The 19930-nt window shown below is 42.7% G+C and overlaps 1 protein-coding gene across 2 annotated transcripts in view; it reads right to left on the bottom strand.

Annotated features, from left to right (window-relative positions):
• LOC120961710 (sodium- and chloride-dependent neutral and basic amino acid transporter B(0+)) overlaps positions 1-19930 on the bottom strand; it is a 56346-nt gene that overhangs the window by 23706 nt on the left and 12710 nt on the right. For both annotated transcript variants that reach the window (XM_040385693.2, XM_040385692.2), the window contains exons 2-3: positions 12487-12845; positions 6654-7244 (exon numbers count right to left, since the gene is read on the bottom strand). In XM_040385693.2, coding sequence (XP_040241627.2) covers positions 6654-7244; positions 12487-12519 — 624 coding nt within the window. In that variant the 5' untranslated portion in view covers positions 12520-12845. The remainder of the gene's footprint in view (positions 1-6653; positions 7245-12486; positions 12846-19930) is intronic.

Here is a 19930-nt window from a genome sequence, read left to right as displayed (position 1 = left end):
ATAAATTCATTGGAAAATATGATTCGAAATATATTTTTTTATCATACGTTGCAAATACTCATTCCTAAAAGGGAATATGATAACACGAAATAATGAAGCTATCAGCTTGCATCGTCAAAACATGAGAAACAAAATTATACAACAAATACATATGTTTGTTACCACTTATTGCGTAAACCGGGCTCCTAAAAGGCATGCTGTCCCACGTTGTTTGCGGAATGTCACATCGATTTCATATCATGCCCAATAAACCGTTCCAAACGTTAGCCCAGACCAATCAACATACGCTGGGCACAAGAGATGTATGAGCTGTGTTCAGGACAACTCATTTCCAACAAAGCACATATTTTCAACGACAAACAAGGAGAGGAGAGAAAACAAATAAAGAAAAATAGGAAAATTGCAATTCAATAACGTGAGCCTCGTATCGGGAAAACAAGGCTGTCCAATTTTGCCATCCATCAAACTAGACCAAATCATAACCGATAGCTGGCCCGGCCAACCGCATTGGACGGATGGCGCTTTCTAGCGAATGCAAATGCGCTCAACAACACCAAACTGCCCACACCACCCCACACCATACCTTACACCTCAAAGCCATAGAAAGTGAGGAAATGTGGTGAGAAAAAAAAGTTACACACTTACACAGAGGCACACAGAATGCGAAGTAAGTCAGGGCGGACTCATATTTCTTCGAGCCTACCCCATATTTGACACCCGCCGAGGGAGAAAACGAGGATAATGAAAACAAACCGTGCCGTCGCTCGGGGAAGGGTGGCTCCGAAACCAGATGAAACAATTCAAAGCGCGTACGACCCCCACCACTGCCTTCGCCCACAATAGCACCAGCAGCAGCATATCGTTGCCTCATAAGCGTATGATGAAAACTGAGATGACCGCTGGGGAGTTGTACAGCAGCAGAGGCAGAAAAAAATGAAGTGCCCGGCAGGCACAAGCGCAATACGATCGCTGCCACAACAAGCCCCGAGCGAGCTGAAAGCAGTACTTGTTTCAGTAGTTTTCGTACCTCACTTCCAATTGCTGTAATACACGTACGCGATACGATCGATATGCGTAAGAGCGGGTAATGGAAATTTGAAAAAAAAACTTAAATGAAAACACACAAAAAACCACGACGTCACATGGAGGAAAGTGAAGCCCACGCAGCCCGCAATGCGATTGAAGAAATGAGGCACAAGAAATGCTCAGGATCAAATTGAAACGAGATACTCTCATGGGCGTAGAAGATGGGTACATTGATCGTGTACATTGTGTGTAGGCAGCTGCAATTCCCGGTCAATCATCATCAAAATTTGCCTTTTTCCTACCGGTTGGCCTCCTAATAATTTCACCACATGTCTCCACCGTGTGGCCTCCTTCCATCCATCGCCGGCATCATTCCATGTCGTAATGGATGCGGTGATATCTTACCGCTTGATCGGTTTATATCGGGCTACCCGAATAATTGCAACCGACGCTGTCTTGACGCAAGAAAGTGGCCAGCTAATGGGGCGAAGCTGTAATCAATGTGCGGGCTCATCTCACTCTGGGATCCAATTTTTACGCCCACGCTCTGTGTGTCTAGTAATAGTAAAATGCACATGACGTACATGTCCAGTACGCAACAAGGTTTAACAAAAAAACAACAACGGAGACACAGAAAAAAGGCTTCCGCTTTTATGGCACAAAGAAAAGTTTTTTTTTGTGTTGTCAGTATTTTTTTTTGCAGAACAAATGAGACCACTGTCAAGATGTGATACAATCGGAACATTGTTTTATCGATAGAGGTGATGAAGGTGACTAATAGGTGTAAGGTTGAGTTTGAGATATGAAGGGAACAAATGCAGTTGTATTTAACAATATTACCAGAATTTAATATTTTGAATAGTTTGGCAAAGCAATTAAAACTACTTAAAACATGAATTATTGGCGTTCTATCTTTTGGAAAGCATAATTTCCGTCCTACCTTTGAAAAGAATAAGGAACTGCACAATACTCGTACATACAAAAGTCTCACACATACGTTTGTATTGAAAAACTGACAATAATCCGTTAACAATTGTTTTAAATGTTATTTTGAAATTTAAATTTGTGAAAAAAAAAAATAATTCCATTAAAATTACGTTAGGATTTTTTTTGCGATTAAATAATCTCCCTTAACACGGTTGACTACACGCAATTGCTATTTCCGCTTAACACATCTGTCAGAATATGAAATATCCACTCCAAGCAATGCTGAAGATTAATACAGTATGTCTGATTCCAAAATTTGCCCCCAATTTTGGGTTACTCTCAGAGTCAAACTAAACTCTTAGTGTATTATTAGTCTTCAACAAAGACTTCTAGTCAGTGGCGGATTTAACGGTGCGCGGACTGAGCGGCCGCGGGGGGCCCCGTCAATGTAGGGGCCCCGTGTATGGTAATTCCAGCATATAGAAGAGTGTGTACAGTAGTCTCAGCGAGATCTTCTGTGCTAGATAGGGGCCCCATGGATGAAGGGACTCATAAACTATAGGGACCCAGTACAGGGATTCTGAGCACCCCCCCCCCCCTCCCCCGCCTGCAAACCATTAAAGTGTGTTTGATTCAAAACTTAATGCAGCAATATGGACCCCCCCCCCCGCTCGACACCAACCGTGGGGCCTCCACTGGTTTTAACGCTTAGGGCCCCCAACACCCTAAATCCGCCACTGCTTCTAGTTCAATGTTTTAATTGTTGCACGTAATAACAATATTGATTGTTAGCATTTTCCAGCCACAAAGCAGGCAAATATTAAGCAATCATCAAAGGGAAGCAACTGTAGCGTGATAACTTAAGTGGTCTTTGCCAGAGCTCTCTAGAACCATAGAGTAGCATCAGAAGAAGAAAAAAAAACAAAACACAATCTTTTACTTCAATTTCATACCGACTTCAGCCCATACCGTAGGGCTGGCGCGAAGTTTCATTTATCTTGTTTGTAATTCTTTTCTACAGATAAGCGAACGAAGCGACCGGTGCCGCTATTGTCTCTATCGAAGAACGTCGCCATAGTTCAATGCTTTCAGCCGTCTTGGAACGGCGTAAGGAATGCAAAACAAATTCTTGCTTTGTTCGGTGTGAGCAATCGAGAGTGTAAGGCAACCATTGCTGAGCTTGGAATAGCTTTTTTTATCGCACAACACACCAGTGAAAGTATGTTTGTGCGTGTTTAAGTGGGCTTAACATATCAAAGTATGGCTGTTTATTGGAGGAATGTTGAATGCTCACACAGAAAATGAAAATAGCAACCAAATGGTTGCGTACGCGTAGGAAACCAGTGCCCTCAAACCCCGTGACACAGATCGATCAAGCGTGATGAGTTGAGTGCTAAAATTCACTTCAATCATATCATTATCAGAAGAGCCTTTTAACCACCAGCAGAATGGGTCAGCTACGGTGCATTTAATTACAAAATCTGCTGTACGAGGATCGACACTTTTCTCCGGTACAGATTTCACTACGCGTTTCTCCACCCGACGTTGCCGACGCCAGTGTTGGATAGGGGCGTCGTACGCCCACTAAGAAAGCGAAGGGCAATGAGACTGGACCGTGGCGGCTTTACAGCGGGTATCTTTAATGATGCGATGTTTACATTGGAAGATTAACTGTAAGGTGTTGGTGGATGGCGCCCTTGCGAGGTGGTGAACAAAAACAAAAGGCAACTCTCCGGCAAGGGCTTGCCTAGTTTTCTATGCATTGAGTGGTTTTACTTTTCTAATTCTGCTACCACTTTCCAAGCCCACATATCGGGGTGGATAGGTCAAGTAACCAGCAAAGGAAGGGCGCATTAAGAAGGGCGAATGGACAAACCATCAAATGCCGAAGCCCCATTCGAGCCGTTCCCCATGGACTAGCGTAGGAAAAACAAAGTAATGCCGAAAACAAAACCAAAAAATCATCGGCACCTGTCCTAGAATTCATGATGAGTTAAGTTTGCTTCTGGTAGCAAATCAGCACCCTGGCGAACGAACGAACGAACGAACGAGACCGCAATATGCTGGGAATCAGTTAGGAAAGTGGAGAGAGATATGAAAATTATCATCATGAATCGGGGCTACAAATGGGCATGGTGCGTGGACGGTGTGAATGGAATAGGACGGGCAGGTTTTTCTCCATGTTTCAGCGTTCCACTCTTTACTCCCATTCATCATTCCAGCGCAGCTAGTTCAGGCAGAAAAGCTCCCACAGCCGTCGCCTCAATGCACATTTACTCTCGCTTTCGGCTGAATGATGATGATGCTGCTGCTGCTGCCGCCGAGGCGTCGGAGTTTTTCTGAGGCTCTATTTTATTGTCCGCATCATACTAGCGAGAGTTTGTTTTGTTTTTGTTGCCTTTGGAGTTGGAGTTTGGAAGTGGATTTTATGAGGCAGAAAATTACTGATACTGTAAATTGACACCTTCGAATGCGGACGTTGCCATTGCGTACAGTTGCGTACGAGGGATTTTCCGTGTGAGTGCACCAACCGATGGGCACATCGCACAATGACGCGCTGGCGATGGGTTAACAATCGATATTCCGAAAAAAGTTATTAGACCTGCTTTAAAATCATTCAGTAGCAGCAATGTTTAAACAGACACATCCTTCACATTGCCCAACTACAACTGCTCATTAGTTTAACTTCTCGAGGCCCTACGACCGCACTTAATATGCTAATTTATGCAGCGCAAATCAGAGCGTGCAATTTGATAGTTTCAACCAAGTACAAAGCCCGTCCCAATCAGCCTTGATTGATTCCGTTGAGGAAACCGCAAAACCAATAATCCTAACCTACACCGCAAGGCAAAAAGTCAATCGACGGTACGGTTGCAGTGGGATACCAAAAAGCGTCATCCTTTCCAGTGATGAAGCCATCGAGAATAGAATTTCCACTCGCATGCATGCACATCTAACGTCCTATCGCGGACAGGTTTGGTTTGTGGGTGTCCGTAGTGATCGTCACCGTAAATCATGAGGCGAGTGCGCGCTATGAATCGCACTACCAGCATTCCTGGCGCGAGTGGTGCAGAAATAAAGAATGAGCTTTCCATGAATTTATGGGTCCCCCGTTGTTCGACTTGATGAATCCTGGCATAACGATGTTGTGCTATCGGGCACGCAGCACCGATAGGAGAATAGCATAGAGTAGCGTTAGTTATCGGTGGATGGGACACTCAACCGTGCTGCTAAACACGTTCGGTGAGGTTAAGCGTAGATTGTTGTAGATTCTTTAAGTGCCAGAGTTTTTTTTTGTCACTGTTCTTGTCTTTTTTTCCTGCTGTCCAGTGAATTGTCGAGGTTCTAAGAGAATATAAAAACCACGTAAGCAAACAAGATCACCGATGTGTGATACATTAAAGTTTTACGTAGTATTTCAAATTAAAAATAAAACACTCACACATGTGATACCATACCATAACTGACGAAGATATACAATTTAGTGACGTACAGTGACGTACGGAATTTCATTTTAAATGTTACGTCAAGTGGAGAAAAATGTTTGGACATTCTTTATCTTTGACGTAACATCCTACCATGTCGGCCTGTACAGACTTCCTAGACTTATGAGTATCACGGAACGGGAGAGTCGTATTAAAGCTCAGGTTGGATAGTAAGCAAAGACACGTTTTTTTCGTGTTGATGTATGGGAGAACAAGTTGTAGATGTTAGTAGTCGAAATTCTGTTAAGTTTTCAGATATCTCCAAAGTAAATGACACAGGGCAATACTCTTTTTGACGTAAGCTATCAACAGTCCACACATACTGAAACTTTGTAGAAGATAGGAAAAAAACACACAACATAGTAATAACTTCCCATATTATCCACCGCAGAGTTGAAAATGATTTCATAAAAACGAACGGTACAATGAAACCGTTACTTTATTGAGCTAATAAAACATTAGAACGTAATTCCTTTTAAGCGTAGATTCTCAGCCCCAATTCTATATTCTACTTCCTTGCGAAGCTGCTGTGAAATAATCGCCCAATGTGACGACCGTTACTGCAATCGCTCTAAACTTGCGAAATTGAACTCTTGGGTTCTGATCTTAACAACAAAAATAATGCTAAAAACATTTCCCGTAAGAACAACGCAGAAACTAAGCCGACCGAACCGAGAGAACTTCCATAACATTACGGTAAGAGTCTCTCGGTTGATTCTGGTATTAATATTTCACCCGTTTCCCTGCCATGCATGCGTCCGAAACTGCTGGAACCGGCGAAAAAAAGTTCTATGAATAAAAGATGGTCCACCCGGGGTGGTCCAGTTTCGCCACTCTAACGGAACCGGGCGCCTTCGCAATGGGCAACGCTACCGTACGACGAACCACGCGAAAGAACAAATGACCGCCAACGAAACACAGCGGAACGAACGTCGTGTAGCCACGGTGCCTCGAGGGAAGGGTGCTGAACGCATATTCAGTGTGTCACTTGTGCAGAAACAATCCGGATAGCGTATCGCATCCATCACACGCTCTTCAGGAACCGTTGGAATTGGCCGGCCCCGATCTGTGGCCGGCCAGAATTGCTGACCGACACGTGTAGCGAATCAATCCGAGCGGATCGGGTGTGCAGCAGCAGCAAGCAAAAGGAGCAGCGTAACGAAGAAGCTTCCACCCCAATACCCCGAATAGTACGAGACAAACGGACGTACATACCTGCTTGTTTGACTGATCATCGCTTGGTGCAACGGTGTTGGCGCTGACTTTGGTAGAGATGAGCTTCACGGTAGACCCGTTCTGGATCATGCTCGAGTTGTTCGGATTGGTCGAGGGCGAGGACAGATAGCGCAGATCGCTCAACGTCGGAATGCCGGCCGTTGTCGTGGAACCGCCGCCCTCGCCATCGGTGACATCACCGACGGGTGCAACGCTTCGCGGGCGGCCTGCGTGCCGACGGTTACTGTTGGTGATGGTGTTGGTTGTGTAGTTGTTGAAGGATGCGTTCGTCGTCCAGATCGGGGACGAACCCGTCGTTGCCTGCGTGTAGGAGTGCTTTCGCGTACGCTCGATCGTGTGGCTTTGACCTCCGCCGTCCATGGTGCCAATGGCTGTCGAGGGTGGGCAGGGCTGTTTTGTGTTGGGTCCACCGCTGGCAAGAGTCTTCATTGGTGCACCGCCTCCTCCACCGTCTAGAACGTTTTGCATCGACTTTTTGCGCTCGGAGGTGAACGAGATAGTCCCATCGGAGAAGCGATGAAAGGTGAGATTTTCGTCTGACAGGAATGACATTGACGTAACACTAGAGATCTGTGAAACGAAAAACAAGTGGAAACACTTTAGTTTATCTGTGTTCTGGAGAGTTACGAAAGAAACGATGCCAATATTACAACGAGAATTAAAGTATGAAAAGGGGCACTGGGGCACGCTAAGGTCTCTGGGGCCTACTCTAGAACCTATCCACACATTTCATACACAACACACAACATTGATGTGCAAAGGTGTTAGGATCATACATAGTATCTCTGTGTCTCTATACTTCATTCCTTCTAGTTTTATATACAATCGAGGTTGGTTTTAGTAATTGTATCTCATTATTAAATACGTACTCGATGGTTGGGTTGTTTGTTGGACGTTGGTTATGATGAATAACAGAGATCTCAGTGTAATCCTAATCAGTGATTTTGTGCTCGGAATACTCTGTGATTCAATATAAAATACAACACAAGGGCTATGCTTAATAGCCTGATGTTCTTTCTACCTCATTCTACCTTCTACCTCATTTTACCTCATTGGGCAACAGACAACCCAACTATTGATGTACCAACTAAAGAACGGCTCAACCAAAACAAACCCAACCAGTGAGATTCTGCTGCAAAATGTGATAAAAAACGCAGTAAAAGACATGCAACCTTAAAAGGAAAATGTGAGTGAATTTTTCTTACAATGGGGTAAGTAGGTATAAGCAGTATCGCTCTTTTTGCAAGAATTGATAAAGATACCAGAAATACTTAGAGCAATACATTTAAATACTGCTTAAGAAAAAAAACACACACACAGTTATGTTAGCTGACATAATACGGCTGTGTACCTTAATAATTTCAAGTCACCTTAAGTTACATGAACTCAAGACCCTTTTCAATTTTATTCGATTTCGATTGGAGTTTCGTTACCAAATACACCGGCCCATGGTCGAGTACATCGATCTATTTGCTTACTTGTAACATGATCCGCATCCTCAATCAATCAAACACCAAGGCACTCTTGGAAAGGTGTTACGCATGGTGAGCAGCAAAGTAAGTGTCCTTAATTGTCAGAGCATTCATCAATTAACAAGCTTCTCATTAATCCAATATCATCCATACGGTGAGTTATTTAAGCAAGACGAGCATTTCTCCATTGACGCAGTGCGCCAAGACGGCAGAGTACAAGATTTCTCGTGCGTGCGTGTGCAATTTAGCCCTGTCGGCACATATATTAGATTAAGAGTAGCAATTCAACCCGCAAAACTCAACTCGCCTCGTGCAAGGAAGAAAGAGAGCGCGCACTAAGGTAGAAAATAAAACAACATTGCTGCAAATCGATCACGTGCGAATCGTCCAGGCGGAAGAAAACTCGCTGCAGAAGAAGGGCAACAACTCGTAACACCCCCGTAATAGGATCGTGTTGCAGTTTAAGGCTGCTCTGAATATTCATTGCAAGCTAAGAAGCTAACACGGGTTTCATCCTACTTCCCCAGTTCGAGGCAGCTCGCCTTTTTTCTGTTTTTTCCTTACTTCAAGGTAGCAAGGCGGTTCACAGCGCTGCCGAAGTACCTATTTCCCACCGACACAAACCCAGATGCATAAGGAAGTGTGCTCCACTTCGCAAACACTATCATTTTCCGGGCCACAGATCCTGGCCGATGTGTTCGATGGATGGTGGTGGAAAGCCCTTCAGCGGTACGGGTTTGTGTTTTCCTGCAGGTAAAACTTTTCTTGCAACTGTGCAACGTGAGCCGGTGCATGCGGCATCAAGGAATGAAGCTATTTAAGGATTCGGTTATGATGCAAGGATGTCGAAAGGCACGTTCTGTGTCGTATGCAGGATGGGAGCCATGTGACAAAGGCAAACGGAAATTGAAATTTAATTGCTGACAAAGTTGAATAGCATTTGCCTTTGAGAACCTTTTTGCCGATTTGTATAGCTTTGCTTGTATTTTGCGATAAGCTATGATTCAAGGTTTTAATTTATCAAAATGTATATATCATAGTTATAGGTTTATTATTTTTTTGTTCATAGTAAACCTTCAACCACAGAACCACGTTCGAAGTAGTTCGATTATTCAAATCAACCAAATCCTTCCTGGTAAACAAACGCATGCTGCTGTCCGAATTGGTTCATGATATTATGCAACTAGTTTTTTCGTTGTTTGTTTTCCACAACCCACATAGTTGCCATAAAAGGAAATTTACTTTCGTCCCCATGAGCAGCATGTCAGCACGAAGCCGGTAAAGCGACCCGTTTCCCTGTTCGTGCCTTACGTTTGTGTAAGCACGTTTGAAACCGAACCGGTGGAATATGAAGGCATCGATCCAAGAAAAAAGCGCACACGAAAAAAGACGACCCTACTTAAAGTTTTAGAGTAAAACAAAGTATGACGGTTAGGCTTCTTGCACAAGTAAGGTTTCCGTGTAGTCTTCTCCGCCGTACGTTCTCATACGATTCCCTCAAGACACTGCCACGGCTCGGCGGCAGCGGAATGCGGAAAAGTGAAACACAAAATCAATATCACATGGCACATTGAAGGACAAAACAGAAAAAATACTTATCACGCATACAAAAAAAAACAACTAAATCGAGCAAAGAGATCGTTCACATTCTTCCCGCCCGAGTGGTTTGCGATAGTTCCCAGTGTTGCTTCCGGTAGGGAACAAGGTACATTTTACGCAAAACACTCTCTCGTGTGTGTGTGTGTGTGTGTGTGCCCGTACGAGCGGAAACGAAACGGTGGAGTGGCGAAAGCTGGCCAGCGAGGCAAAGAGCTTAATCAGCCGTACTCCAACATTCCCAACAAATTCCATACCGAGGTGGCTCGCGGCCGATCGATTGTGTCTGCCATAGGGGACAGTCACCTGAGGTGATGTTGACGTGTTTGTCCCCCCCCCCCTCTTTCATCACACTTCGCCCCATCGGAACAGGTGCTTCGAACGAGGAACATCATGCTGGATGAACCGTAACAGCTTATAATGGGGAGGAATTTTCACTTTTCATGTACGATGCTTGCTGCCCATCGTGTACTTGCCGTTGCCTGTTAGTGTTGTTTGGTTTCAATATATCGGAATCTGTTGGTTATTGCGCTAAGCGTGCGATAGCCGGCAAGCCCTCCCAGCCCTCCACAATCCTCTTAATCCAGTCGTGTGAGCCAGACTGGAAAATGTTCTCTTAATGGACCGTGCACGTGTAATCAGCGTGTACCAATCATGTCCACCCTACATGCTGTGGTGTCCGTATGTCCGTATGGAAGCTAGCAAGCGGTCAAGTGGTTCAACACTTTTTCGACAGCAATGCTTCGAACACGATGCACTCGAAATTAAATCATACGCAACATTTCCCAGTGCCTGCCAGGGAGTGTGTTCGAAACACCGATTCGAATGCCCTTATCAAAACATCAAAACGACACGATCCTCTCGGTGCGCAAGCAAACGGCGATGGCACAGTGATTGTTTTGATCGCAAATGCGCTATTTACAGTGGAAACAAAACCGTTCTCTTCAACAAACATCGCTTAGCATCCGGCCCACGGACGCACTGTTTGTTTGTTATTTCCAACACACCGTGTGTAGCAACCGTAATCAATGCAAACACTATCGCTCGCTACTAAAATCGATGTTTGCCGAACCGGGTTCCAGGACCGGCTCAATGGAAAGCGAAAAAGACGCGATTTCGGAAGTGGCTGCTTAATGAAGCTAGAAACATCACTTAACGTTACGGATGCCATCACCGCTTGTGTTTTTTGTCTGTTGCTGTTTTGCAGACTAGCCATTTTTGCTAAAGTAAGCGATAAGCTTACCAATTGGTTCGGGTGGAAGGGATCGGGTATCGACCACTTGAGTGATGGGCTCCGGTTCTTGCTTTTGTTAGTCACAAATCATATGTGTGAAAGTGTTTGTTGCAATTATGTAAAACGTATAGATAATCTAAAATCTTCAAAGTCAACTCGCACGACTGAACAACATGCCCATAAAAGGATGAAGTGCCGTATAGATCGACCATCCATAAGCAGGACTATGCGTGAGTTGACCAACAACTCACTGAGATAGCCAAGCTCATTAGTAACTTAAGCAGACATAGATATATCGATCATGGTTGTTGTGCGCAAAAGCCTCAAGCCGATGATCATTTTAAACACAGAATAAGTCTAAAATTCCAAATTCCAAGTAAAACTAATGATTTAATTTTCTCTTTTATTCAGAAGGAACGGCTTTGGCCGTATTGCTAAGTAAAAATAATGATAAACCGGTTAAAAATGGATCTCTTTCCTAGTTATTATCATGATCTCTTTACTATCCTTCTAGCAATCACCTCTCCCCCCTCCCTCAGGCCACCAGCCATCGTCATATTATGGTTTATGTAATAGAGGCGTGATCTGAATTTGATCAAAAACTATAATTTCGCTATAAAATCTCTATTTAAACTACGCGGACATGCCGGTCTATACATTCATTCATTCATTTATTCTTGCCTTGAATCTGTGACGGGCATGTTATTGAGTCGTTCGGGTTGACGACTGTAGCGCGGGACCGCCCCTTAGCAACATAAATTCAATAAGTACAATAATGGATTTGATATTTTTATAGATAATTTAGCTATTTTTGTTGTTTTTTTTATTTTGAAAAAAAAAAACTGGAGACAAGCTTTTCGTGAAATTAGTTGAATAAAGAAAAATGGACCGCACTAACTAATTCAAAACAACTGAAATTTTAATTTAAAACGCAATATACATTACTTCTTATCTATACCTTGTGTACGTTCGGTGATAAAATTGAACAACGCACACGGCAAAGGAAGGCACCAAAACAGATAAACGAAATGCACCTAGTACAACCTACAAAACTTTCTGACGTATGATTTACACGATATTTTAATTGAAAAATGATGTCACCAGGGCAGCAAATTAGGTACAAATGGTGCAGAATGTGGCAGAACATCCTGTTTTCGCCAAACCCAATTTTAGTACACTTATTTGCAATTGCAATCGTAGTGCCAGTATCGGGAAAACAAATTCAAATGCCATCCGCTGCGAAATCGAAGAACTCATTAAACGACCTTTGGTAAAGGTGAAGGTGAATGTCAGCATTTTCAATTTCAAAAGCTCATAAACCAACTCGTTGCAAGGGGAAAGGAACGTGCTGCCGCATCGTATCATGTCACATCAATCGATAACGTGCACTTTTTTAGGTACAGTTTCCCCCCAGGACGCTACACCAATTCAATGCATCGTACAGGTTTGCATAACCTTTAAGCTTTTCCCTTGCGTAATAGGTACACGTTTTGAGCTAGACAACACTTACCGACTGTTTTGGCTCCTTATTTTTCCATTTCATGTTGCCACTGGTATGAAGGTCAGCAGGGAACTGGGGGTCAGTGGTGGGGACGGGTAAAATTCGCCAAAAACTCGTTCTGCCCTGATTCTGTACGCTTTACATGGGCGTTCACATAACACTCAATAGCACATGCACATTGGACGATTTGATTGAAACTTTCGTTAACAAAATAAACACAAATTTTGAAATCCTGCTTCTGTTCTCACTTTTTTTTTCGTCACTTTCGTTTGCACTTTATCGCCGTAGGGCGATCACAGCACTGCTCGTAGGTACCGCAGCAACAGTCGCACTCATGTTGATTTTGCAAGGAAAACCATCACTCATTCCTGGAAAATCGGAGAGGAATTATGGAGCCGCCTGGGAAAAATGTATGCCTTGGCTGTCGCAATGTTGCCGTGGATGGCGTGTCGGTGGCAGATTTTCGCAATAGTTTGCAAGTGTTTTCGTTGACAGTCAGCGAACACAAAGTCTCACACAAGATGTTGACGTTTTGCTTGTTGTTGTTTTAAAGCTTTTTTTTGGGGCATAAAATTCGAAAAGAAACGTGGCAATGTTTTGTGGAAATTCGTTGGCGTTCCTTTGTCCGCTCGGGCATCTGGGTGTTGGTGTTTCGCTAAACAATAGCACCCGCTGCCGCCGCCGACAACGGTACAGACAGAAGGGAACCAGAACAGAAGGGGCCACCACGTAGGTTAGGGACGGCTAAAGCCGGTCAGCATCGTACACAATCCATTGCATGATTAATTCAACGTCTATAAATGCTCACTATAAAAAAAAACGTGGCATGCACAGGTGCGGGAAAACCCTCGCCGAGTATGCTGCATGACCGTAACGTAGAAGGAAGGCGAAGCGTTCTCATGCCTTGCGGTACACGTGGGGCGGCGCTAAGGGAGCTTTGGATGGTTCACGTGTTGTAGTGCAGTAAAGTTTTATTCTCCCACAGCAATATTTTGGCATAAAAAAGAACTTTTAGTTCGGAGCGCCTGCTCGAAGCGTTACAGCTGGTGTGACATAAAATTAAATTAACAAGATAATTTTGTTTTCTGTTCAGTTGTATGAAGAGTGTTAAATAATAAATAAAAAACAAAAAAAAAGATGGTCAAAAGAAGAATTTTTGAAATAAAATCGTCACATAGCAGTAGAACGTTCCTATGATTTGCAAACATTTTCATCTACACGATGTGTGACCGATTTAAAGTAAATTTGCATACACTTTTTTTTAAACGATTGCTATCTTGCATTGCTCTTTGCTGTCGTCACTTGTCCGTGTAGCCGTGTTGCTATTGCACCTCCAAAAAATACCACGTGTGAACTAAACAACACAATCGACCCGCAGCTGATGTCATAACCCTCCCTTTAAGTGCGTGCAGCCATCTACTCCGTCCCTTCGACTTGGGGCTAAAACGCACACACATTCACACACAATAGTTCCCGATCGTGACCGATCGTGCAATGCGCAGCTTGGATAACTCAATTATGCCGAGATACGGATGCACTTTGGCTAGGAAAGATCTGACTTAACACCATCTTCACTTTGCGCCCTCAAACGTTTTTCAGTGTGGGATGTGGGATCGCCCGAGCAGGCTGACAAACAATAACGAAGATGAGGAGCTGCAGCTTAATTATGGGCACGGATAGGAGGAGATTTTGCAACGGTGGGCGTTTATTTTGAGATGTCTTCATCTGCTGTTATGCTGTTGTGCTGTTTGTTCAGGCTTTTGTTTGTGTTTCGCAAAACCGGACGCGGAAGTTTAGTGGCGGACGAGACAGACGGCTGTTCGGAATGGGCTTTTCAGCAAGCTTCGGTTTCGACCATGATGAACACTGTAAAGAAAAGCGGAGATGAGAAAGAAAAACATCAGGTAAGTATGCTGCATGTGTACGCAAATATGGTAAGACAAACAAAACAAAACTACCTCACCGGAAGTTTTTTCGAAACGTATCAATAGAAGCAGTAAAAGGGGAAAAATACGGAACCGAGGATGCAATCGGTAGATAGTTTGTAATCACAAGTGAATTTGAAGGAAATGTTGTGAAGATAATACCCTGCACTGCATAGGTATAATAATAATTATTATTTTTACAAAAGATAAAATTAAAATGAAAGCTTATGTATGTGTATACCGTGTGGATGGCACAATTGAATAAAAGCATTTCATCGAGAGGATATTAAAAGAAGTTTATAAAATACTATTATGATAATGCATTTGTAAGACAATAGAACGAAAATGCATACTGTACTGTACGCTAATGAAAATATGCATCACCGGTGAGTCCCAAGCAATAATGATCGGAACGTGACAATCGTATCAACATTAATATACACAGTGTGGCAATGCCATCGCTTGCCAGCAGTAGCTATCGAGCGAGTTGTTGGGTGATAAACAACCCCACTCAAGTGAACTACGGAGTATAGATTCAGTTCCTCTGTTTTGTTTACTAATAGTTTCAATGTAAAAGCAGTTGTTTCAATAGGGATAAAGAGTTTATTCGCATGTGATGTTCATGTTTTGATGTATGACCTTTTAAATGATATTCTAATAACGTATTGCGTATTTCATCATTATCAAACTTTACAAGTTTAATATAAAGCACAAACAAGCGCATTTTGGTAAATCATACCATACTGGTTGAACCACTAGAACTAAAACCTAGACTAGAACCACTTAAAAACTGGAAGGGTATCATTCACATTGAAACTTTATTTGTGTAAACACGAATTAACAAGTCGCCCGAACTGGGATCTATTTACTTTTAATTAGAATCTGAGGAAATGGACGAAGGAAATGAAAAAGGTCAGAACAGATAAATATTCATATAAAAAAGAGCACTTGCTACAAATAAAAATGCTAGGTAATACTTTTAATTGTACCAATGTTCAATATTTCTAAAATTGTTCTTCATTTTGTGATAATGAGTGGAAAATTGGGATATTGATTAGGCAACATGTACTCTATGTAGTATCTGTTTTAACCTGAAGAACTTATTATGTCTTCTGTCTCATTTAAAATAGATTTCGTTCAGAATAGATTAGGTCAAAAATAATATTTTCATTACTTAATTGATTATTTTACTGAGCTATCTTGGTTGTCTAGGTAAGTTTGAAGTTGGTTACTTTCATTCAGTAGCGTTTGTCTATCTCGACATTTATGTAGGATGCCTTATAACGGTTGGTAATTAAATGTCCACGTTTGCCAATTATCTGACTGAAGTTCTTTGAGTGTTATTTATTAATTCAATAAATTAAATATATTCAGGATGAAATGGCAAGCTCATTTTACAAATGCATCCAAATTTTACATTAAACGAGATAAACCTTTTGTTGATACTGATCAATTTATAGCTCACCAAACCAACGCACTTCCAAATCCGAATCAGAAATCAGAACACAAGGTGACGGAACTGTTAGACAACTTGGGTGAAACCATACTTCAAAAAAGTAGAAACATGTCCCTGAACTACCCCACAATCGCGACGCGTGTGTATGTTACACGCTGCACGCTTCATTTCTTCTTCGAGCCTCCCGCCTGGCCGTGTGGAACAATGGGTAATAAAGTGAAATATGGACTGCACGTCGGTAAATATCACAGTATCACGCACACGCCCCCAAGGTAAACTAGTAGTAGCACTAGCAATCGCTATCACCACCGCCGGAAGTTGGCCTCTACATCCGAAGGCGAAAGGAAAGCAAAACACGCGCAATTTACATGGTGGCGGCGGCTATTGGTGGCGCCCTGAACTCATCATCCGACAGGTGAATCGAGCGCATCAGCAGGTTGGGCCCGATAATTCGCCACCATTGCCATCCATTGGCATCGTTGACCGGAGTGAGAGTTTTTCATAATGGACATTCGAAATCGATGCGGCGAAATCGAGCCCGAGGGGTCAAGCACGATGGCAAGAAGCTGGTCTCGATTGGAAGTGAAAAGGCGATCATTAGCCCAGTGACACTGTGATCTCAATCTTTCCTTCACCACCCACATTAGCCGCCTCATGTTCTCCTGGCCGCGTCGAAACGATTAAGTGCAATCGATAAAAGGCGTTGGTTTAACCTCTCTCCAGCAACCTGTCGAGCAGTTCCGATTCGGAAATGGGCCTCGGGGTTGGCCGGAAACACGACACCGAACAGGTCCATTTACGTTTCGACTCAAGCGACATCATCTTATCGTGTTTGCTAACGATGATCCCGAATCCGGTGGGTGCGGTAGTAGCCGGACGGGCAAATGATTTTATAGCCGTGTAGGCACGATCTGCCGGAAACGTTCCGACACGCTACACTGGAAACGCGATTGGTTTTTTTTGCTGTTGTGTGTCGTGCTGCAATTGCAATCGATGCACTGCGAATGAGAATGCGTGCTGCCGCACCTGAAGCGGAAGATGATCGTCATCGGTTGATAACCGTCAACATTCGCTGGAAGTGGAATGCAATTCATCGTTTCCTCCCTGTCTCTCTCCCCCTTTGTTGCGTACCAGTTGACCTTGTCTGAGGTGCGGCCAGTCGCGCTCTGAGCTTCGAGCAACAAACAGGTTATCCCGTGCTGGATGATTAGACGGTTTCACCTGAGCGTGCTGTGCACGTACTGTCTCACCTTAACCACCGGAGGGGTCTCCCACTGCTCGGGATGCTAAATTCCCAGAAAACAGCACTGAGTAAGAGTACCAGGGACGCACACAAGTGAGAAACCATTAGCATCATTTGCGGTTCGAAACGGTTCGAGCGGAATCTCCCTTGAATGTGCTGGAGGCAAGGATGAAGATGAAGAATACCTGAAGCTGGGCGGAATGTGTCAATGGAGTCGCCATCCATTTCCTCGCCCAGCGTCCGGAATCACTTCTCCTTTCGTTAGCGACCTGGTTTTTGGTTTCCCAATCCACGACGGGGGATGCGGGTGTCCATGTTTGCCGAACGAATTCGCACACCTCATTGACGCTCCATATTTAATGACACCCCAACAGAGCACGTGTTCGCGCGCACAGGAAGGGGGGAGATTTGAGATCAATTTGTAAATGGAAACAAAACGACAGACCGGCAACAGAAATGGAAACGGAATCGAGTGATGCTTTTAGCAAAAATTGAAGCTATTGTCAGTGTCGGTTAGGACAAATAGTAAGCTCTTTATTGTAGTACGCTAGCTTTCCTTTCACGTGTAAATAGAACGTTTTGAGATGTTTTATTTGCTGAATTTGGTAAACAAGAGAAAAGTTTTTAAAAAATATAATCGTAAATTATTGCAGATACACCGGATACAATTAAAAATGATTATGTGTTTGCTCGCGCGGCAACGTAATGGAATAAATAATGAAAAGGTAATGATGCGAGGCGGATAAACACGACGGTACCCAATAACTTAGGCCGGTTTATAAATAAACATGGATTGGCAATTAAATGACAAGACAGTTGCAAATTCTTCATAATGTTCAATCATCATCACACTCTTTAGTAAACAAGACAGTTTTTTAATCTATTCCATCCAATTCTATTGTGAGTAATGTTTTAAAATTTTAAATTCTTATTACAATTACGGCTAACACAAAGGCTTATGTTACATCGTAGAAAAGTTTTAGATATTTTCTATAAAGTGTAATTTTGACTACCTTTTGTTTAGTATAATTATTGAATTTGATAGAAAGCTACATCCTTTGATAATTTAATGATATAATGTTTAAGTTTTAATGTAGAATGTTTTATGTAAGAGTATAGATTCGTTTTTCAAATGGCACGATTGTTCTTCTGAAAACAAAGCATATTCTTTTTAAAGATAAAAACCTTAAAAAATGTAAAACTGAAAACATGAAATAAAAAATAAAAAATCATATTCGTTTTCTTTTTAGAAACAACAAAATAAAAATAAGGAAGCTAAAATGAAAATGTTTGCCATTACTAGCTTTTCTATTCCGAACGATTTACAAAATAATGAATGATCACATTGCTGCATTTTCTCATTACTTAAAACAAACATGAAAAGCGCGTACTGTCATGTGTCTTTAACAGATTGAGACGTATAGGTTGAGTGTTTCGTATTTGCCACAAGAATGAGATAAAACCGAAATTAGATTATCTTCTATTTTCGGGGCTAGTGCAAAAATTTGTTTATTTGTTTATTTGTAAATGTTAAGTGATTGGCCATAATTGGCCTTATCACTGATCTTATAAACTAAACTTATAATAACATAAAGCATCACGGTACAATGTAACATCAGCACAAAATAAATAACACAGAGTATCACAGCAAGAAAAACAGGTTAAATTAGGGAATTCCAGTCAAAAGAGTCATAATGTGCATTAAATCTGATAGCCATCGCAGTCAAAGGTTCATTATCGCTATATGCACGTCTAGTTTGGTCAACTCTTAGTAGCCTAAAGTTTCTTAAAATACGAGCAGGTACGTGGAAATTAACTCTAGCTAAAAGGTCCGGTGAATCTATCTCTCCTAGGATGATTTTTTTCATGAACAATATTTGCGCCGTTTCGCGACGAGTAGCGAGAGATTCGAGTCCAAAAATTAAACACCGGGCATGATAACTAGGTCTCGCTGCTACGTTACGCCAGGGTGTGAACCGTAAGACCAAACGGGTGAATTTTTTCTGCACTGACTCAATCTTGTTCGACCATAACGACGACGATGGGCACCAAACTACTGAGGAGTATTCTAAGATGGATCTGACTAGTGATTTGTAGAGTGCGACAAGACAATGTGGGTCGGAGAATTCTCTCGACTGCCTGCGTATAAATCCTAGCATTCTGTTCGCTCTATCAATAATTTCGTTATGATGCACATGAAAGTCAAGTTTACGGTCAAGAGTAACTCCTAAGTCTTTTACTGCACTGTGTCGTTGTAATTGTGTACCGGAGATGCAGTAGTTAAACACTATTGGACAATTAGAACGGTGAAACGACATGGACAAACATTTATCAACAGAAATTTGTAGGTCGTTGTTCAGACACCAGTCGGAAAAAGAGTCGATCGATGCTTGCAGGACATAACAATCACCAAAACACCTCACAGGAAAAAAAAGTCTAAGATCGTCCGCATACAATAAACATTCAGATTCCCTTACTACAGTAGTAACGTCATTGAAAAATAGAGAAAACAGCAAGGGTCCAAGGTTACTACCCTGTGGCACGCCTGAACAACTCACGAATTCCCTAGATGTCATACAATCAACTTTGACGCGATATCGACGATTGGTGAGGTAAGATTCGAACCACTCCACTAAAGAGGCAGAGAATCCAAGACGAGCAAGCTTCGCCAACAACAAGCGATGATTCACCCGATCAAAGGCAGCCTTAAGGTCGGTATAGATGACATCCATCTGGGCTCCCGAAGCGAATGCAGCATGGCAGTGAGATACAAACTCCACCAAATTGGTGGTCACACTGCGGCGAGGGAAGAACCCGTGTTGGCGTGTT

This window comes from Anopheles coluzzii, chromosome 2 (genome assembly GCF_943734685.1).
Source record: "Anopheles coluzzii chromosome 2, AcolN3, whole genome shotgun sequence".
NCBI classification, from domain to species: Eukaryota; Metazoa; Arthropoda; class Insecta; order Diptera; family Culicidae; genus Anopheles; species Anopheles coluzzii.
Note: the sequence above shows the minus strand (reverse complement) of the source record. Positions and strands in the feature narration are given on the sequence as shown.